This window comes from Limanda limanda, chromosome 4, assembly GCF_963576545.1.
Source record: "Limanda limanda chromosome 4, fLimLim1.1, whole genome shotgun sequence".
Taxonomy (NCBI): domain Eukaryota; kingdom Metazoa; phylum Chordata; class Actinopteri; order Pleuronectiformes; family Pleuronectidae; genus Limanda; species Limanda limanda.
Window position 1 is genome coordinate 27,287,356 of NC_083639.1, and position 20,625 is coordinate 27,307,980.

General features: G+C 44.2%; 1 protein-coding gene across 1 annotated transcript; it reads left to right on the forward strand.

Annotated features, from left to right (window-relative positions):
* The first annotated feature begins 7,781 nt into the window (after positions 1-7,781).
* LOC133000672 (NLR family CARD domain-containing protein 3-like) lies at positions 7,782-20,282 on the forward strand. Its single transcript, XM_061070625.1, has 9 exons — positions 7,782-7,839; positions 8,555-8,718; positions 8,820-8,939; positions 9,040-9,159; positions 9,612-9,826; positions 10,042-11,839; positions 12,469-12,642; positions 13,161-13,334; positions 19,463-20,282. The coding sequence occupies exons 2-9, from the start codon at positions 8,588-8,590 to the stop codon at positions 19,485-19,487; spliced, it is 2,757 nt and encodes a 918-aa protein (XP_060926608.1). The 5' UTR covers positions 7,782-7,839; positions 8,555-8,587; the 3' UTR covers positions 19,488-20,282.
* Positions 20,283-20,625: the final 343 nt, after the last annotated feature.

Below are 20,625 nucleotides of genomic sequence, written 5' to 3' on the forward strand. Positions count from 1 at the left end.
GATACTGGGTTGGGTGGAGGTGTGACTCTCTAACAGCTACAGAGCTGAAGAGAAACCTGGGGTTGTTTTTATTTTCCTCTATTAATGTGTAGTAGTAAGCAGCTCTTGCTTTGTGGAGCCTTCTTATAAACTTTAACACTATTTTACCATTCTAGGTGATTTTCAGCAGTTGTTGGAGCGTCACTTCCTTTCTAGTTTTCTTGATGCTTGTTTTAATTCATGTGTGTTTGAATTATACCAGGGAGCTCATTCACTATGTTCTACAAGCTTCTTTTTTAGAGGCGCTATGGAGTCTAATGTAAATCGTAATGACTTTACAGAGCTGTCGACAAGATGGTCAATCTCAGTGGAGCTGGGGTTTTTAAATAATTTGTTGGTTATATTGACGGATAATACAGGGATAATGAGAAATTGAAGGTTATTAAATGATGGTCTTATAGAATCGGATTATGTCGAAGTACTTTCGGTCAAGTGTGTGGTTACAACAATGTGTAGGTTGGTCTACACACTGACTGAAACCAATTGAGTCTAGTATTGAAATAAATGCAACAATAAGGCATCATTATTATTGTCAACATGAATATTAAAGTCACTGACAATAATAATTGTATCAGTCTTTAGGACCAGGTTTTGATAAAAACTCAGGGAATTCCATTAAAAATTCAGAATAAGCCCCCAGAGCACGGTGAACTACAGCAAATATGATTGGCTGTTGGTATTTCTTGGATTGGTGTGGAAGACTCAGAACAAGACTTTCAAATGAGTTGTAGCTTAGTTCAGGTTTAGGATGAATCGATAGACTGGAGTTAAAAACAGCAACAACTCCACCTCCTCGGCCAAAGTCTCATGGGAACGTGTATATTTACATGACTGGAGGAGTAGATTCATTTAGACTGACATATTCATCAGGATGCAGCCACGTCTCAGTGAGGGACAATAAATCAATGTTGTGATCTGAGACGAGTTCATTTACTGAAACAGCCTTTGATGAAAGTGATCTTATGTTTAAAAGTCCACATTTAAAAGTCTCTGTTTGTTGTGTTGCAGAGGTTGTGTTAATTTGTATTAGTCCTTTTGTGTGGAATTCTCCCTCTGTTAATGTTTGATTTTAATAATGTAAAGGGACGGTGGACAGACACAGTCTCTACAGGGTTTACAGGACAGCACGTGGACAGCCAGCGGGTAAAAGACAACATGCGGCTACACATCACCTGTGGTGTTCGGAAGAGGTCTAGAGGAAACTACAGAGTCCCACATCGTTTCTGCAGAAGCACACACGGACTCCACATGAACTTCAGTGAGCTCCGACACACGACGCCGGAAGTTGTTGCTGTCCACGTGCATCACGATCTGACTGCATTCAACCAGCGGAACAACCAGAGTTTGCTTCTCAGTGACGCAGCCGTTGAGCAGAGAGAATCTGTTTGAACCGTGAGCTGGTGGCTCTTTAATCTTTGGCTTTTGAAAGATAGCACCACGCCCCCTCCGAGCTGTCCCCCAGCCGCCCTGGGCTCCCGGCTGCTCGGGGACAAGTCGAGGGACAGCGAGCGGAGGCTGAGCTACTTTTCCTCTTTATCAAAGATAGATTGTCCACGTCCCCCCCCCCACCCCCCAAACCCCACACACACACAACACTGCTACGGCAACCATACCTGAATACATCAAACATGGCGATGGGTTTATCTTCATATTTGATGTAAATATATGACTTGAATGTTAAAACACACACACACACACACACACAAAAACACACACACGTGGAGAAAACTACCAATTGAAAAGAAATCAGACAAATTCCAGCGACACATTAAGAATATTTAAGAACTACATCAATAAAACAATGAATATATTATAAATATAATAATACATATACATATCAGTTAAATTAAAAACTGAGTGTTGAGTATCTGCATTATTTCTTAACCTGATGATTATTATCTGGATTCATCAATTGGTATATTTCCAAGAATTTTTTTCCAATCACTGTTTCAAAACTAATTAGTTCAACTGTAAAAAACTGAATAATGAATCTTACGTTACTGATGTTATAAGATTTGAAGTCACACTGACTCTCTCTCTCTCTCTCTCTCTCTCTCTCTCTCTCTCTCTCTCTCTCTCTCTCTCTCTCTCTCTCTCTCTCTCTCTCTCTCTCTCTCTCTCTCTCTCCTTCAGATCGTGTCTCGATATGACATCATTGTGATTCTGGAAGTGGTGGACATCAGCGGAGAGTCTATCAAAACCTTCCTGGATGCACTCAACAAGTCAGTGCAGCATTATCATCACAATTACTATTATTGTTATTATTATTATCATCATTATCATCATTATTATGCTCAGGATAATCCACAATGCAGAACTTACACATACAAACATGTTGAAGTTAAGCAGGTGTGATGCTGCTCCACGACATTTAGTTTGATCCAACTCTCTTTAATAAAAGGGATTTAGGAGCAAATGAAATTAACACGTCAACAAATGTCCGTCTGTCTGTCTGTCTGTCTGTCTGTCTGTCTGTCTGTCTGTCTGTCTGTCTGTCTGTCTGTCTGTCTGTCTGTCTGTCTGTCTGTCTGTCTGTCTGTCTGTCTGTCTGTCTGTCTGTCTGTCTGTCTGTCTGTCTGTCTGTCTGTCTGTCTGTCTGTCTGTCTGTCTGTCTGTCTGTCTGTCTGTCTGTCTGTCTGTCTGTCTGTCTGTCGGTCTGTCTGTCTGTCTGTCTGTCTGTACCAAAGCAACAGGAGGCATCACTACACTCTGAAGATCAGCAGTCGTCTGGGTCGAACGCGCTACAAGGAGCAGTTCATGTTCCTGTACAGGTGAGAGTTCACCTGCAGCCGACACAGCTCCGACTGAAATGATACACGAGCCTGAACAGATAACTGAGTCTGAAGAGATGCTGCTCGTTGTACATGGAAACACACATGATACACAAGCATGAGACTTTCTGTTGGTCTTAGATTTACTGAAACCGCGTTCAGTCGTTATCATAAGAAAACAATGTTTGTGAGTTATTGCTGCAGGAAAGTGATCAACCGTCATATATTCTTAGGCTGATGCTAAAACATTAACACAACACTGAGTGGGTGGATTTATCATTTAGACATTCAAATTCATGGTTTAATTTTATCGGCTTCATTTTTCTATTTTTGTAGCTTATTTGTCTATTTATTAAAATGAACAAGATGCATATTTCAAGCTCACACTTCACTGTTGTTGGCTCTGATCAAGGTCTTGTTGATCTGTTATTAGAACCAGTTCCATTTTAATCACAGTGTGTGTGTGTAGGGATGACTTGGTCGACTTGGTGGGCTCCCATCAGTTTGACGACCAGCTGAATGAGGGAGGAGACGTTTTCGCCAGAGATCCATACATCCTGCGATTCAGATGCCTCAATACAGGTAGAAGACGAGAGTCATGCAACTTTTAGAATTATTGTTGAACCTGGGTGTAGTGAACAGCAGCTAACAGGAGGTAATAACTGTGTGTGTGTTTGTGTGTGTGTGTGTGTGTAGTGCTGAAGGACCTGGTGATGATCCCAGTTCACACCAAACCAGAGGACTCAGAGACGGAGCTGGACGAGCTCTACGACGTCTTCCTGCACGTCAAGAAGGCGTGGAGCACTGATGTAAGCCAAAACATCTGGGTTGCCCCCTGCTGGCTGGCTGCAGTATCGATCATAAACCATGTTAGAGTATGGGACATGTGCTGGACTAAAGTCATTTTTGATCATTCTTATCTCACGGATGTTTTTTCAAGCGTAATGTTTCTGCTCAGACTCTGAAGAACGTGCACAACTGTTTAATCAATGTAAAATTGGGGCAGACTTCACCTCATAGTGACTCAGATTCATTCAGCTCTCCGTCTCCTCTGTGCTCCAGAACGTGATGATCCTGGGCGACTTCAACGCCGATGGCTCCTACGTCTCCAAGAAGGCGATGAAGGGCATTCGTATCCGTAACGACAAGAACTTCCACTGGCTGATTGGAGACGATGTGGACACCACGGCCAGCACCGGGAACGACCACTCATACGACAGGTGACAGAAAAACACTGGTGGTGGAAACTAGAGGAAAACAAATAGGATGTTATTATAAGTCAATCTTTACAAAGGCCTCAAACAACTTATCACAATGATAACTTTAACTCTTCCTCATTATCTCTTCTATATTTTTGCCAGATTATATGAATTCCAAGTACATAGGAATCCATCAACACATAATAATGCATGTGTGTATTCATTGAACAACTGACGCTGGAACCCTGTGTCGTGTGTGTTCAGGATCGTGGTCTACGGAGACGACATGCTCCAGGCCATCGTACCGAACTCTGCCAAACCCTTCAACTTCCAGAAGGCTTATGGACTCAGTGACGAGCAGGTTTGATATTTTATATTTTTATCATCGTTAAAATATATCCTATGTAGTTACATATCAAATAGGCTTGTTAACTCTCTGAGCATTGAGTGGAGCACTGGAGCTTTTTGCAAAAACATTACTCAAACGGGAGGAAATAGTTAATTTGTTGGATACTATTTTATTTACATCTTGTTACAAGACGTTTTCGAACAACAACGAAGCACTGTGACTCATATGCGTTAAAATATAAGATCAGTGTAATTCTGGCTTAGAGTTTGTTGCTAAGAAGAGAAATATAGAAGCTACAAAGTGAGGTCAAGACTTTAGTAAGATAGCCAACACGAGATGTATTGCAGGACGTACAAAGGAACAAAGAAGGAGAGAGTAGAGGAGACTGTCGCGAACATCAACGTTTTTCTCTGACGTAATGTAAAATCACAAAGACCGGACTAAAATAACAATATACCAGCTTAATATCCAAAGAAAAATCAACTTCTGTGGCCTCACCATTTTCTGAATATGTCAGCAAACATGTCACAACTCGTGGACATTTTCAAGGAACAAGTGTTCAAATGGAGTCTGAACACTGTAAAAAAAATATTTTATTTGAAGGCAGCATCTGTCCATTGAAAATCGGAGCCTTGCAGCGTGTGAGCAATTTGTCGGTTTGTTTTTTCAGTCCAGCATCCAACAATGCTTGTTTTAGATTTACATGTACATTTCTAGTTTGTACTTACTTAGTAAAGGCCAACGTAACCAGGTTCACACTCCACCTCACACAGCGGTTGTTCATCAATACATAACTGTTTATTTTCCAGGCTCTGAAAGTCAGCGACCATTACCCAGTGGAGGTGGAGCTGAAGTCCGTAAACAAGATAGATGACGAGAATGGTAATTATATAAAATATGATTACAGAAATAACTGTGAATGTTAAAATTGTATTTGTAAAGCCCATATTCACTTATCCCAGTTAGTCTCACAGGGGATTTCATGTTCTTAACCCTCAAACAAAAACCCAGGGTAAAAGAAAACGTAGAAACCACTGAGGGATCCCAGCTAGTGGGAGCAACTGCATTTACCAGTTAGAGATCATGGACTTTAGATGGGACAATGAAACCTGTTGTGCTCAAAGGGGAAAGCAGGAGATTTGAAGGGAAGGTGCTGGATTTAAATCTCTAGTTCATGGTCAAAACATTAATTTAGTCTTAACAAATCTCAACACACAGACATGGAACATTTGGATATGATCCAGTGCCATATCCACTGAGGATCAATTATCTGTGATGTTGTTGCAAATACATGTAAATCTGCCATAAACCTACTAGAAACTAGAATGGAACACAGGAGAGAAAATATCTCCTCCAAGGGTTTTAACAATCTGCACACACATTCCGATATTTATCACCTAAATATGATTGTTTTTTAAAAATCAAGATCCATGAATTATTCTCAATGTAAACTGTGAAAGTGTCAACAGCCCACATTGCACTAGGTTTCATAATAATCTGTCAAGCAGAGTTTGTTTGATGCTGCAAAGTATCAGATAAACACTGAGGAAAAAATTTGAAGAAATCTTGGAAAAATTTGTTCTAGGGGCCTATGAATCACGTTTTTTAATATTTTTTATATTCCATTGACATTCATCTGTATTCATGAACATTTGAGGGATACCGCTGCTTTCTTACTTAATTACATGACTGTATTATTTACAACTCAGCCATGGTAACATGTGCAGATGAAGCTGCAGGATCCAGTGAATTGTGTGTGTTTCCTCTGCAGGTGTGAAACCGAAGTGGCCGGTCGAGTCAGTACCTGTGGGCCTCGTGCCGCTGGACGAGGATCTGCTGGAGCTGAAGAGAGGGAACCTGCTGCTGGAGAGGGAGAAGCTGCAGCTGGAGATCCAGATCCTCCGACAGAAGATGGCCAAGATGAACAGTGGAGATTATGTTTGAACTCGGGAAGGCAGATCCAACAAGAACAACCAACACAACAATAAGCTCTCACTCACTTTACCACACAACCTACAGAACCACTCCTTGTTTCACTTTGAGCAGACACACTCTGCTCACTGCTTCTGCTCTGGGTTCATCTGACTGAGCCGCGGTCGCCATCCTGGATGACTGCACATATCCCCAAACAATATGAACTGTGACAAACACTTTCTAGTTGTTAGTTTTTTTTACTTTTGACTGAATCGAGACATAAAGTTTTCTGTCAAATAAATCATGATTACAGAAGCATTTGTTTCCGAAATTTGGTGAAATTCTTTATTCAAACTCAATCTGAACTTTGTTGGGGTTCATTTAATTCATCAATACGCTATAACTGTGACATTTGTTTTTACTCTTCTACCCAGACACACACACACACACACACACACACACACACACACACACACACACACACACACCTACATTCACTCCAGAGATTACATTCATTAGTTAATAAAACAAGTTGAATAAAAAATATTTTAAAAATCAAATACTGGATGTAGGCTATACAAAGCAATACAAACATTTTATTAAAAATATAAAAAAGAGGTTAGGGGTTAGGGTTAGAATTCTGCTGTACTGACATCTGGGGTCAAAAAGTATTTTATGAGTTAGGGTTAGGGTTAGCTGTGTGGTTTTCTACAGAGTCCAACCTGTCAACTGGAGACTCTGAGGTTAGTTCACTGACTGACTTTTGTAGATCTCATATCTATACAAAAAAGCATTTATACACTATTTATCTCCTTTACTTCCAATTTAACATAATTCCTCTTCATACATAAAATGGATCCATTCATTAATTAATTTGTGACATGTTGATATTCAACTACTTGTTAAAACACATTCTGCGCACACTGCGTTTAGTTCTAGATTTCTTTGATTGGTCTTACACAGTAAACCCCACCCCCTTTATGTGCCAATCAGATCTTGAGGAAAACCTGAGTTAACTTAACGAGTTGATAGCCAGCGTCATGTGACCACTTAGCCTGACTGTGTTTGTCAGGTTAAGTTGAACTGATCTCAGAAAGATCTCCTGGACATGTTGAAGTGTCTTTGTAGTTCATTTCATAAAGGTCAAATAGAGTCCGTTAAGGTCGTGTTCAACCAGTTGTTGTGCAGAGCTTCTGATTCTGAAGCCTTGTGAATGTGAAGTGTGCCTTTTATAAAGCTTCAGGAACAGGAGGTTTTTCCCCCACAAACCACATCTGCTGAGGCTGAACACTGAATGAGCAGGAGATGAGGTGACGTGACATCACAGTTTTTAAGTTGGTGACTGAGGAGAATCGGATCAAACTCTGTTCCTGTTAATAAAAACCTGTTAATTTGACGTGAGGTGTCACCTGCAGTGACGACCTGTGTCCACAAGGGGGACCTTGAACACCGCCCACAAAACACGCACAAACATAGTCATGTGATTTCCGGTAAATGCAAAGAGGAGTCTGCGAAGTGAAAGTAAACTGGTCCAGAGCAGAGGAGGCAAACGTGAAGTCAGAGGCTGGTGAGTATTTCAACAACATTCGTATTTTACTGTAATCGGCTGAGTCCAGCACATTAAACCTACAACTGTCTCAGGTTACAAAAGGGAACAATGTAGGAGGGTTGACTTTGTTATATCTGAAGTAACAATTAATGTACGTGTGGCTGGTTCATTTGGGGGGGGGGGGGGGGGGGGGTGTTTAGACAGGGTTGTTCCACCAACAAATCTAAGTGCAGAGGAGAAATCTGAGAGCAGACGATTCACGAGCAGAAAGTCCTGAAGTGAACCTGCAGTGACGACCTGTGTCCACATGGGGGAGCTCAACAGCTCAGATCACATTTACATAATCAGAGAGAGAGAGAGAGAGAGAGAGAGAGAGAGAGAGAGAGAGAGAGAGAGAGAGAGAGAGAGAGAGAGAGAGAGAGAGAGAGAGAGAGAGAGAGAGAGAGAGAGAGAGAGAGAGAGAGAGAGAGAGAGAGAGAGAGAGAGAGAGAGAGAGAGAGAGAGAGAGAGAGAGAGAGAGAGATAAACAGAGTTTTAATATAATATGCATTTAGTCAAAAGGGTATGTTTACATTTTTCAGGACAGCCGGGACTCCATAATTTCTGCATACGCATGGTCGGAAGAAGTTTTAATTTGTTCTCAGAGTACGAACAAATTTAGATGCAAACATATTGATGAATCCCAGATTCGTGCATCACACTTAGTGTGTGTGTGTGTGTGTGTGTGTTTCAGCTTAGTGTCAGTGTTTTTCCTCTCAGACTGAAGATGAGTGGTTATGAGGAGGAAGTGGAGGACAGAGCAGAGTCTCCAGTGTTCAGCTGTGTGTCTCTGAAGAGTGACATGTCCAGAAGAGAGCCTCTAAACTTCAATAATGAACCTGGACCCTCACACTCAAAGTAAGAGACCTGCTACAAACATGTGAACCCACCAAACTGAATCCTCACCGAATGAACCAGTGAATGATGTGTTCTGAATAAAAACATGTTTGTGTTTGCAGAGGTCAGGACCACAGACTGAGAGCAGAGTCTCCAGGGTCCAGCTGTCTGTCTCTGAAGAGTGACATGTCCAGAAGAGAGCCTCTAAACTTCAATAATGAACCTGGACCCTCACACTCAAAGTATGAGACCTGCTACAAACATGTGAACCTCCGAACTGAATCCTCAGAGAATGAACCAGTGAATGATGTGTTCTGAATAAAAACATGTTTTTGTTTGCAGAGGTCAGGACCACAGACTGAGAGCAGAGTCTCCAGGGTCCAGCTGTCTGTCTCTGAAGAGTGACTGGTCCAGAAGAGAGCCTCTAAACTTCAGTAATGAACCTGGACCCTCACACACAGAGTAAGAGACTGTTTATACTGTGAACTGATCTGAAGATGATCTAGTTTCCTCTAGTGTGGCCCCTGCATTAGGACACAGCTTCATTGAAGTTGGTGACTAATCTCTCAGAATCACTCACAGAGCTCAGACCTCCACCAAGAACCAACACGCTCCTTATGAAACCACTTTGAAATCCACTAGAGACTCATTTTTATTTGGATCTGCACCAGATTCCACACACTCATACACATCAGTCCTCTGAACATGTCTGTGAAAGAGAACTCCCCCCCCCCCCCGATCTGGTTCACAGACCATAACCTTCAACCAAGTTTACTGGTAATCTGTCGTTTTTTATAATCCCACTAACGAACCAACCAACACACAAACATACTGGGTGAAAACAAAACCTCCTTGACAGAAGTGATGACAACCTGTGACTGTGACATGTGAGTGACCAGGAAATGTCTTCACAGGGAGAGGAAGAGGAGTCATGTTTCTGAGGAGGAGCAGTCGTCCTGCTGTGCTTCGTGTCAGGAAGTCCTGAAGGATCCAGTCTCCATCAGCTGTGGACACTGGTTCTGCAGACAGTGCATCACCTCATACTGGGACCAGACTGGTTCTTCAGGAGACTCCTCCTGTCCCCAGTGTGGAAAAAGATCCAGAACAGGAGCTGGAGCTCAGACAGCCGGTCAGAGCAGCAATGTACCTGTGTCTGCTGATGTCTTCACTTCTGACATCAGTACATGTGGTTTTATTTTGTTCCTTCATACAGCATCAACATTTAACATCGTTAGAAAAGCACAAAGTTAAAACGCTTATTTTCTGTAGTTTTTCTGTATCTGATAAACAATCAGCAGATTTTCAGATTCTCTGTCTCTGACATTGTTTCTTGGCTTTCAGCAGATCGTGGTCTGCAGGAGGTTTTAGATGAACATATGCTCAGTCTGAGGAGTAGATGTGAACAAGTGACTGAAGGAACTGATGAAACAGGAAGTAGAACCCTCCTCAACAGGATCTACACTGAGCTCTACATCACAGAGGGACAGAGTGAAGAGGTTAATACTCAACATGAGGTGAGGCAGCTTGAGACGGCTTTCAAGAGGAAGAGCCTCCACGACACTCCCATCAAGTGCCACGACATCTTTAAAGCCTCCACAGACCAGCAGAGCAGCATCAGAGTTGTCCTGACCAACGGAGTCGCTGGCGTTGGAAAAACCTTCTCGGTGCAGAAGTTCACTCTGGACTGGGCAGAGGGTTTAGAAAACCAAGATGTGGATCTGCTGACTGTGCTTCCGTTCAGGGAGCTGAACCTGGTGAAGGACCAGCAGCACAGTCTCCTCACGCTGCTCCGTGTTTTCCATCCAGCGTTACAGAAGCTCATGGCAGAGACGCTCACTGTCTGTAAACCTTTGTTCATCTTTGACGGCCTGGATGAAAGCAGACCTTCTCTGGACTTCAACCACAGGGAGCTTGTGTCTGAGGTCACACAGAGGTCATCAGTCAACGTGCTGCTGACAAACCTCATCCGGGGGAATCTGCTTCCCTCGGCTCTCGTCTGGATAACCTCCAGACCTGCGGCGGCCAATCAGATCCCTCCTGCATGTGTTGACAGAGTCATAGAAGTACGAGGCTTCACTGACGCCCAGAAGGAGGAGTACTTCAGGAGGAGATTCAGTGATGAAGAGCTGTGCAGCAGAATCATCTCACACATCAAGACGTCCAGGAGCCTCCACATCATGTGTCAAATCCCAGTCTTCTGCTGGATCAGTGCTACAGTTCTGGAGCACATGTTGACCACAGACCAGAGAGGAGAGCTGCCCAAGACCCTGACTGACCTGTACTCACACTTCCTGCTGGTTCAGACAAAGAAGAAGAACAACAAGTACGGTGAGGGACATGAGACGACTCCACAGCAGAAGACGGAGGCTGACAGGGACGTTCTCCTGAAGCTGGGGAGGCTGGCACTTAAACATCTGGAGGAAGGAAACATCATGTTCTACCAAGAAGACCTGGAGCAATGTGGTCTTAATGTCACAGAGGCCTCGGTGTACTCAGGAGTTTGTACTGAGATCTTCAGAAGAGAGAGTGTGGTCTTCCAGAAATCAGTCTACTGCTTTTTTCATCTGAGCGTTCAGGAGTTTCTGGCTGCAGTCTACATGTTCCACTGTTACACAGAGAGGAACATAGAAGAAGTCAACAACTTCATGGGAACACATGGGGACACAGACAGTACCTACTCCCTGGATGACCTCCTGAAGAGAACCATGGAGAAATCCCTCACCAGTACAAATGGTCATCTGGACCTGTTTGTTCGCTTCCTTCACGGCCTCAGTCTGGAGTCCAACCAGAGAGTCTTAGGAGGCCTGCTGGGTCAGACAGAGAACAATCCAGAGATCATCCAGAGAGTCATCAACAACCTGAAGGAGATGGAGAGTAAAAACATTTCTCCTGACAGAAGCATCAACATCTTCCACTGTCTGACTGAGATGAACGACCACTCAGTTCATCAGCAGATGAAACTGTTCCTGACGTCAGAGAACAGATCAAAGGAGGAACTCTCTGAGATCCACTGCTCAGCTCTGGCCTACATGCTGCAGATGTCAGAGGAGGTTCTGGATGAGTTGGACCTGAAGAAGTTCAACACATCAGTCCAGGGTCGACTGAGACTGATCCCAGCTGTGAGGAACTGCAGGAAGACTATGTGAGTGTGTGTGTCTGTGTGTGTGTGTGTGTGTGTGTATGTGTGTGTGTGTGTGTGTGTGTGTGTGTGTGTGTGTGTGTGTCTGTGTGTGTGTTGGGGGGGGGGGGGGGCGTGTATGTGTGTGTGGGGAGAGGGGGTGTGTGGGGAGGGTGTGTGTGTGTGTGTGTGTGTGTGTGTGTGTGTGTGTGTGTGTGTGTGTGTGTGTGTGTGTGTGTGTGTGTGTGTGTGTGTGTGTGTGTGTGTGTGTGTGTGTGTGTGTGTGTGTGTGTGTGTGTGTGTGTGTGTGTTTGTCCCTCCAGGGACATGTTGACTTCACAATAACATGAGGTCACTGTGACCTTTGACCACTGCAATCTAATCAGTTTATCTTTGAGTCAAATGTGAAGAAATCCCCTGAAGACAGTTTTGGGTTAGGGGCTATTGACAGTTAGAGGCCATGAACCTGTTCTGTGACCTTGACCTTTGACCTCTGCCCACCTCTTAGTCTGAATGAAAGCTTGAAGCAAATCTCTTGAGGAGTTTCTAACAAAGAGGGGATTTACCAGGGTGAAGGTCACATGATCACGTTTTGTATGAATTTGAGTTTTCTGATTTAAGTCTCACAGATTTGATATTTTCTTTAATTACAGACTCGGTGGTTGTGGACTCTCAGAGACTCACTGTGAAGTCGTGGTCTCGGCTCTGAAGTCAGACCCCTCACATCTGAGAGAACTGGATTTGAGTCACAACTACCTGCAGGACTCAGGAGTGAAGCTGCTGTGTTCTGGACTGGAGAGTCCAAACTGTCGACTGGAGACTCTGACGTACTTAAATCCTTCTTCATATTTCCATCTTTCTTTCTTACTCAGTCATTATTTATTTGAATTGTCTCGGTTTTGCTCTGCTCACTGTCCCTCAGTCATCTGTCACTCACCCAGCCTGTCAGTCAAGTCCACCTCATCAACTCCATTCACCTGCACTAAGAAAGTGTCAGTAAATAAAATGTGGACTGAGGCCGAGCACTCGTCGTCCTCAGGTTTTCAAAATAAGACACATTCTTATTGAAACACGTTGGACAGTTGATAAGTATAGAAACAAACAGGAAGTGACATCAGGAGCCGTCCCTACTTTAAACATTGTTTAATTACACAAACCTGCTCAGTGACCAACACACAGAGAAGAAGCTGATGAATGAAACAATGGTCCAACATGTCTGATCTGATATTTATATTCAGGTCACAGACTGGACTGAGGTCAGCAGCATGTTGAGAGTCTGTGTTGACATGATGACGATCCACAACAACAGGAGGACACATTCTAATATTCATGTTTCTTTATCCAGGTTGCAAACCTGCATTCTGTCAGAGATCAGCTGTTCTTCTCTGGCTTCAGCTCTGAGGTCAAACCCCTCTCATCTGAAAGAACTGGATCTGAGTAGCAACAACCTGCAGGACTCAGGAGTGAAGGAGCTGTGTGGTTTTCTACAGAGTCCAACCTGTCGACTGGAGACTCTGAGGTCAGTTCACTGACTGACTTTTGTAGATCTCATATCTATAAAACAGCATTTATACACAATTTATCTCATTTAATCATAATTTAACATAATTTCTCTTCATACATAACGTGAATCCATTCATTAATTAATCTGTGACATTTTAAATATTCAGCTACTTGTTAAAACACATGTGAGTTTAGTTCTGGATTTCCTAAACTGATCTGCAGGACAGAGACCGGGTCCAAATAATCTATTTGTGCTGAATCAGGACTCGTGTTTAGTCCAACATATCTGATTTCATATTTATCTTCCATGTTATGAATCTGTGTGACATGAATGTTTGTTTGTTATTTTAACACATGAACTCAGTTTAATTTACAGTGAAGTTTTATTCTTTATCCAGGTAGATAAGCTGCAGTCTGTCAGAGATCAGCTGTTCTTCTCTGGCTTCAGCTCTGAGGTCAAACCCCTCTCATCTGAGAAAACTGGATCTGAGAGACAACCACCTGCAGGACTCAGGAGTGAAGGAGCTGCTTGATCTACAGCAGAGTCCAACCTGTCGACTGGAGACTCTGAGGTCAGTAGATGGTTGGAGTCAGTCCACGCTGCTTTCATTAGTATTTTACTAAACACAGTCAGTATCACAGATCCAGGGTCTGTGCTACCAAGCAGGATTTGTGGTTATCAGGTTATCTTCAGGTTTAGTGTTTTCAGTCTTACGAAGCTCATCCACTTCTTAACGAGGTAAATCACCATGGTAACTTCTGATGAACGGCTAACCTGCTCCAGGTTAAGTTGGAGATCAACCCGTATAAAAAGACCGCCCACTGACCACAGTGACTCTACACTGTTGTGTGGTGCACACTCTCCTAAAAGGGACTGATAAAGGAAGTTTAAATCAACGTCTGGTTGGTTCAGTTGATCTCTAACTCACCCAGAACATCTCAATGTCTCCAGACTCATCCTGTCACCAAAAACCAGATGACCTCAGTCAGCTTCCTGGAGACACGTCCATGTGTGTGACCTCAGAGACAGTGAGACAGTGAGACAGTGTGTGTCCTCAGAGACAGTGTGTGTCCTCAGAGTCAGTGAGACAGTGTGTGTCCTCAGAGTCAGTGAGACAATGTGTGTCCTCAGAGTCAGTGAGACAATGTGTGTCCTCAGAGACAATGTGAGTCCTCAGAGTCAGTGAGACAGTGTGTGTCCTCAGAGACAGTCAGACAGTGTGTGTCCTAAGAGTCAGTGAGACAGTGTGTGTCCTCAGAGTCAGTGAGACAGTGTGTGTCCTCAGAAACAGTGTGTGTGTCCTCAGAGTCAGTGAGACAGTGTGTGTCCTCAGAGTCAGTGAGACAGTGTGTATCCTCAGAGTCAGTGAGACAGTGTGTGTCCTCAGAGTCAGTGAGACAGTGTGTGTCCTCAGAAACAGTGTGTGTGTCCTCAGAGTCAGTGAGACAGTGTGTGTCCTCAGAGTCAGTGAGACAGTGTGTATCCTCAGAGTCAGTGAGACAGTGTGTGTCCTCAGAGTAGGGCTGCCTAGACTGAGTCCAGAACATGTGGACATGCTGACATTCTTACATTACAACACACGTGTCTAACTGACGTTTGATTCGGATCTTGAGCTGGACACCATTGTTTCTTATACTTTAAACATGTCGCACTTTGTTTAATATCCAGACCTAACTTTTTTATTTTGATAAGGGGTTAAATAGACACTTTGATATCTGTTTGAGATGCAATGCTGACTCGACTTATAAGCCCTCTTTTTTATTTATTTTTATCACGTTGGAGTTGCTAGTTTAAACCTACAGTTTTGCACTTATAATATTTGAGCCTTTGTTTACATTTTGTTTTGTGCTGCATTATACGATGACATACAGTTTGTTGTTGTCAAAATAAAATTAACTGAAACAAATGGTCAATTAAATTTTTTGGGAGGAAAATTAGTCGTTTAGATTAATCGATAGAAAAATAGTCGTTAGTGGCAGCCCTACCTCAGAGACAGTGAGACAGTGTGTGTCCTCAGAGACCGTGAGACAGTTCGTGTCCTCAGAGACAGTGAGACAGTGTGTGTCCTCAGAGTTAGTGAGACAGTGTGTGTCCTCAGAGTTAGTGAGACAGTGTGTGTCCTCAGAGACAGTGTGTGTCTTCTTGTCTTCCACTCGTCTTGTTAGTAAACAACAGATTCAGATCTGGTGGCCTCAAGTTATTTGTCTCGTTCACATGTTTTTATGTGGTGGTCACGTAATATATTTTACCAGCTGCCACCAGGGGGCGCTGTAACTTACACAAGCTGGACCACAGCTGACAGCCTCACACGAGGGACAGAGACGGTTTCGTCTTCATCTGATCTGAGACAGTTTGTCCTCTCACTTCATCAGTGAAGAACTGATCAGGTGGATCTTTGTCACAGCTCTGAGATCAGTGGGACTGAAGCCTCTCCTCATCACCATGGTAACCAGGAGCTCTTTATACAGAGCAGAACCTCTGCTGAGGTCCATCTGTCTCAACTGGTCACAGTTTGTCAGAAGCAGATGTTCATCGAGGCCTTTGGGACTGAGAAAGAGAGCCGGTGTGTGCACGCTGGTGCGTCTTGCTGCCGCTACTCACCGGCTGTTCTTATTGTTTTACTGTGTTTAGTAAGCTCATCTGGCTTCTCGGTTAAAAATGTTGTCCGCCAAGTTTATACTTTCGTCGGTACTCGCCTGGAATACATTGTCGATATTCCACCGACCCGTGGCTGGTCTTCTCCAGTACTCGGCTGCCGAGCTCCTCCGGCTCCGTTCCCACCTGTTTGAGCCTCCGCCTGCGGTGCTGCGCCCTCGGGATGTCATTCTCCTGCACCGCCGAAAATACATTCACCGTGGCTCCCGCCGGAACTTCCATACGGACAACTCCAAACCAATAAAATCCTTCTGGTCCTCCACTCGTCGCCCTCCGAGAAACACCAGCTGCCGCCGGGTTGATCCCAGCTTGCTAGCCAGCCTACCCAGGTCGGCTAGCACTACTGTCCATAATGACAACTCCACCATCAACTTCGGGCTTCTGAACATCCGCTCACTCACGAGCAAAGGCCATATTGTCCAGGACTACTTCACCGACCGCAAGTATGACTTTTTCTGTTTGACAGAGACTTGGCAGCAGCCAAATGACTTTTCGCAACTCAACGACGCTACCCCTCCTGGGTTTGTTTACATCTCGCAACCCCGTGGCTCAGGTCGCGGCGGAGGTCTCGCGATAATTCACCGCGAGATTTGGAAAGTGATTCCCGTCTCTGTCCCTGCATCCAGCTCATTTGAGTGCATTGCCTGTAAACTACCTGGCCCTACTCCCACCATTGTGGCCACCGTTTACCGTCCACCTCGGCCCCACTCTGAGTTTTTAAATGACATTGCTGCTCTACTCGCCCATCTCTCCACTCTCTCCCCTAATGTGATTATGCTGGGTGATTTCAACATCCACCTGGACAACACCACTCTCCCCCTCACCTGTGACTTCTCATCCTGCCTTGAGAGCTCTGGTTACCGCATTTTCACTGATTTCCCTACCCACATCAAAGGTCACACACTGGACTTAATATGTTGCTCTGGTCTCACTCCCTCCAACTGCACAGCTGATTCACTCCCCATCACTGACCACTTCCTCCTTTCATTCAATGTCACACTCCGCCTCTCCATGACCAAGCCACCACGTCTCATCTCATTCCGTAATATCAAGGCCATAAATCTTCACACCCTATCCTCCACCATCGCTTCTATACCGGACCCGGACTACTCCTCCTCCCCTGATGAACTGGTTCTCCACTACAATACCTCGCTCACTACCATTCTCAACTCCCTCGCTCCTGTTAAAACTCAGTCTGTCTCATTCTCCCATTCTGCCCCTTGGTTCACCCCTGAACTCCGTTCCATCAAGTCCAAAGGACGTCAACTTGAGCGTCTCCACAAAAAGACTGGTCTCACTGTCCACCATGACATGTACAAAAATCATATCTTACAGTATAAGGACTCTATCGCTTCTGCCAAATCCACTTATTATTCCAGTCTTATTTGTTCCAACCATGGCAACTCCAAGGCACTCTTTTCACTCCTCAACAAAATCCTTCAACCCCCAGATCTCCTACCCCCCCACCTGTACTCTTCGGACACGTGTGACTCCCTTCTTCAGTTTTTTAATCAGAAAGTTAAAAAAATTCACCAGCACTTGAGCCCCACTCCCTCACTTGCCCCCCCCTCTGAACCTCTCCCCTACAGTCTGCCATTTTCCTCTTTCTATCTCCCTGATCCCTCTGCTATCTCTGATCTCATCTGTAAATCAAAACCATCCACATGCCAGTTAGATCCCCTACCTACTGCCCTGGTCATATCCTGCCTCCCCTCACTGCTCCCTCTTATTGCTGCTATCATCCACTCCTCTCTCACTACTGGTTCATTTCCCGCACCCCTCAAAACGGCTGCTGTCTCCCCATCCTCAAAAAACCTGGTTCAGATCCCAATAACTTTAATAACCTCCGCCCCATCTCCAACCTATCTTTCATCTCCAAAATACTTGAGAAAATCGTTGCTTCTCAACTCCATTCCCATCTATCTCAAAACAGTTTATATGAACAGTTCCAATCTGGTTTCCGTCCCCGCCATAGCACTGAAACGGCCCTTCTGAAAATCACCAACGACCTCCTTATTGCAGCTGATTCCGGTTTACTATCCATCCTCATCCTCCTTGACCTGAGTACGGCCTTCGACACAATCTCCCACACCATCCTCCTCAACAGATTATCCTCCATCGGCATCACTGGCATCCCCCTTGACTGGTTCCACTCCTATCTCTCAGACCGCACTCAGTTCATCCAACTCAAATCCTTCCGTTCCCAACCGTCCCCTGTTTCCTCTGGTGTCCCCCAGGGCTCTGTCCTGGGTCCCCTCCTTTTCATTACTTACCTCCTTCCCCTTGGCCTTATTTTCCGTAAATTCAATATTCTTTTTCACTGCTACGCGGATGACACCCAGCTCTACCTCTCCACCAAACCCAACTCCATTCTTCCTCCCTCATCCTTGACAGATTGCCTTTCTGCACTTCATACCTGGTTCACCTCAAACTTCCTCAAACTTAACAGTGATAAAACCGAAATCCTTTTAGTCGGTACTAAATCCACTCTACTCAAAGTTGACAGTTTTTCCCTTTCAATTGACAGCTCCATAGTTTCCCCCTCCCCCCAGGTAAAGAGTCTGGGTGTCATCGTCGATGGCTCACTCTCCTTCAAATCTCATATCAACATCACCACCCGCACCGCCTACTTCCATCTCCGTAACATAAATCGCCTCCGTCCCTCCCTCACCCCCCATACCACCTCTATTCTTGTACATAGCCTTGTCACCTCCCGTATCGACTACTGTAATTCTCTCCTCTTTGGTCTCCCTCAGAAATCCCTCCATAAACTCCAACTGGTCCAGAACTCAGCTGCCCGTATCATCTCCCTCACCCCCTTGTTCCACCACATCACCCCCATCCTACAGCAACTCCACTGGCTTCCAATTCACTTCCGTATCAACTTTAAAATTCTTCTTCATACCTTTAAAGCCATCCACAACCTTGCCCCTCCCTACCTGTCTGACCTCCTTCACACTGCCACCTCCACCCGCTCCCTCAAATCCTCCTCTTCCATCCATCTAGCTGTCCCCTCTGCCCGGCTCACCACCATGGGGAGCAGAGCTTTCAGCCGCTCTGCTCCCAAACTCTGGAACTCACTCCCACCTGACATCCGAAACATTGACTCCTTCCCTCAGTTCAAATCCTCTCTCAAAACCCACCTTTTCAGGATTGCATTCTCACTGTAGTTGCCATGCTGTTTTTACTTGCACTTTTAATTTTAATTGTTTTGTTATTTGTTTGCTCCTGTTTTAAATTGTGAAGCGTTCTTGAGTGACATGAAAGGCGCTGTGAAATAAAATGTATTATTATTATTATATTATTATCAACATACAGTGAAACATGTCTTCACCTGTAACAGCAGTAAATCCACCTCTCAGAGGAAGCTCCTCCACCTCTGAACAGGACTGAAGTCCCTGCTGCTCTTTCTACTTGATGTGCTGCATCACTGACTCACAGCTGATGAAGTGAGTCTCTGTAACACTGATGTCTTCTTCTCTCCACAGGTGGAAGGGGCCTTCGTGGATCTGAGTGTGAAGAGGACAGTGTGTGTGGACGGAGGCTGATCTTTGTCCTGAGGATCCAGAGGCTGAAGCAGCAGCAGCTTGTGTGTAGTCTCCAATCTACACAACCCCTAATCTGTATGTGTTTGTGAGATGAAGCCGGACCACCTGGAGAAAACACGGGGAGAACATGCAGACTCCACACAGGAAGACCCATCTGAACCGGATTCAAACCAGCAACCTTCTTGCACCGATTGTGTTTATTCACATGAAGAATGTGTTTATTGAAATGACTGAACACAAGCAGAATATATAAACACTCTATAAAGAGACACATATAGTGTATTTTAGTTTGCCTTTATCATTTTACATCTTTGTCTCTGAGTATATCTCCATGTGTGTATAACCAGATTCTGTGTATATGTTTGTTTATGATCTTAAAGTTCCTGGATTCTACACTACATACGTCACACATTTATTTACTTCGACACAAAGTTAAACACATTTAAATCACTTTGAGCTTAAAATCAGAGTTTTGTCTTTGACACAAAAGATCAAAACTCTGGACTTGAAAATGAGACGTTTTCATTTCTGCATCAGGTGCAGAGCGGTGGTTGCTTTTCTACTATTGACCCACAGGTGGCGCTGCAGTATAACAGCAGCACATCCCAGTCAAAGCCTTTATATTCAGTCTATGAGTCAAACACATGGATCATTTCCTCTGTGACAAACCAGATGTAACAAGAAGAAAAACATCTCAGAGAGAAAAGTTCTGTTTCTACTTGTCTCTGCTTTAATGCTCAATAAACATCCTTCCACCGACTTCACTGGAATCATGACTCAGCTTTTCTTTCATCTTCAAACAAACTGGTGGATACATCTCGTCCTTGGTGCAGGTAAAAGAACAAAATCACCAGTTTGACATAATGGAAACAACCAGAAGAAAAGTAAATGAGACATTTACAGTATGAAGACGAGTCGATGAAGAGCAGAGCATCTTTAAGTCTCTGAGGAAACTGTTCAATAAATATTTTACCATGTTTAATAGAAAACTGAGCCGAGGCTGTTTTATACAAACGTAGATGAAGATTCTTGTTGTATGTTCTCAACCACAGACTCAGAACAACCACCAGGGGGAGACTGTAGCAGCCTCTGGGAACAGGAGC

Excerpts from the sequence above, each read along its gene's own strand:
- LOC133000672 (XM_061070625.1), top strand. The coding sequence starts at position 8,588 with ATGAGTGGTTATGAGGAGGAAGTGGAGGACAGAGCAGAGTCTCCAGTG. Across the intron at positions 8,719-8,819 it reads CCTGGACCCTCACACTCAAA|AGGTCAGGACCACAGACTGA; the intron begins GTAAGAGACCTG and ends TTGTGTTTGCAG. Across the intron at positions 9,827-10,041 it reads AGCTGGAGCTCAGACAGCCG|ATCGTGGTCTGCAGGAGGTT; the intron begins GTCAGAGCAGCA and ends GGCTTTCAGCAG.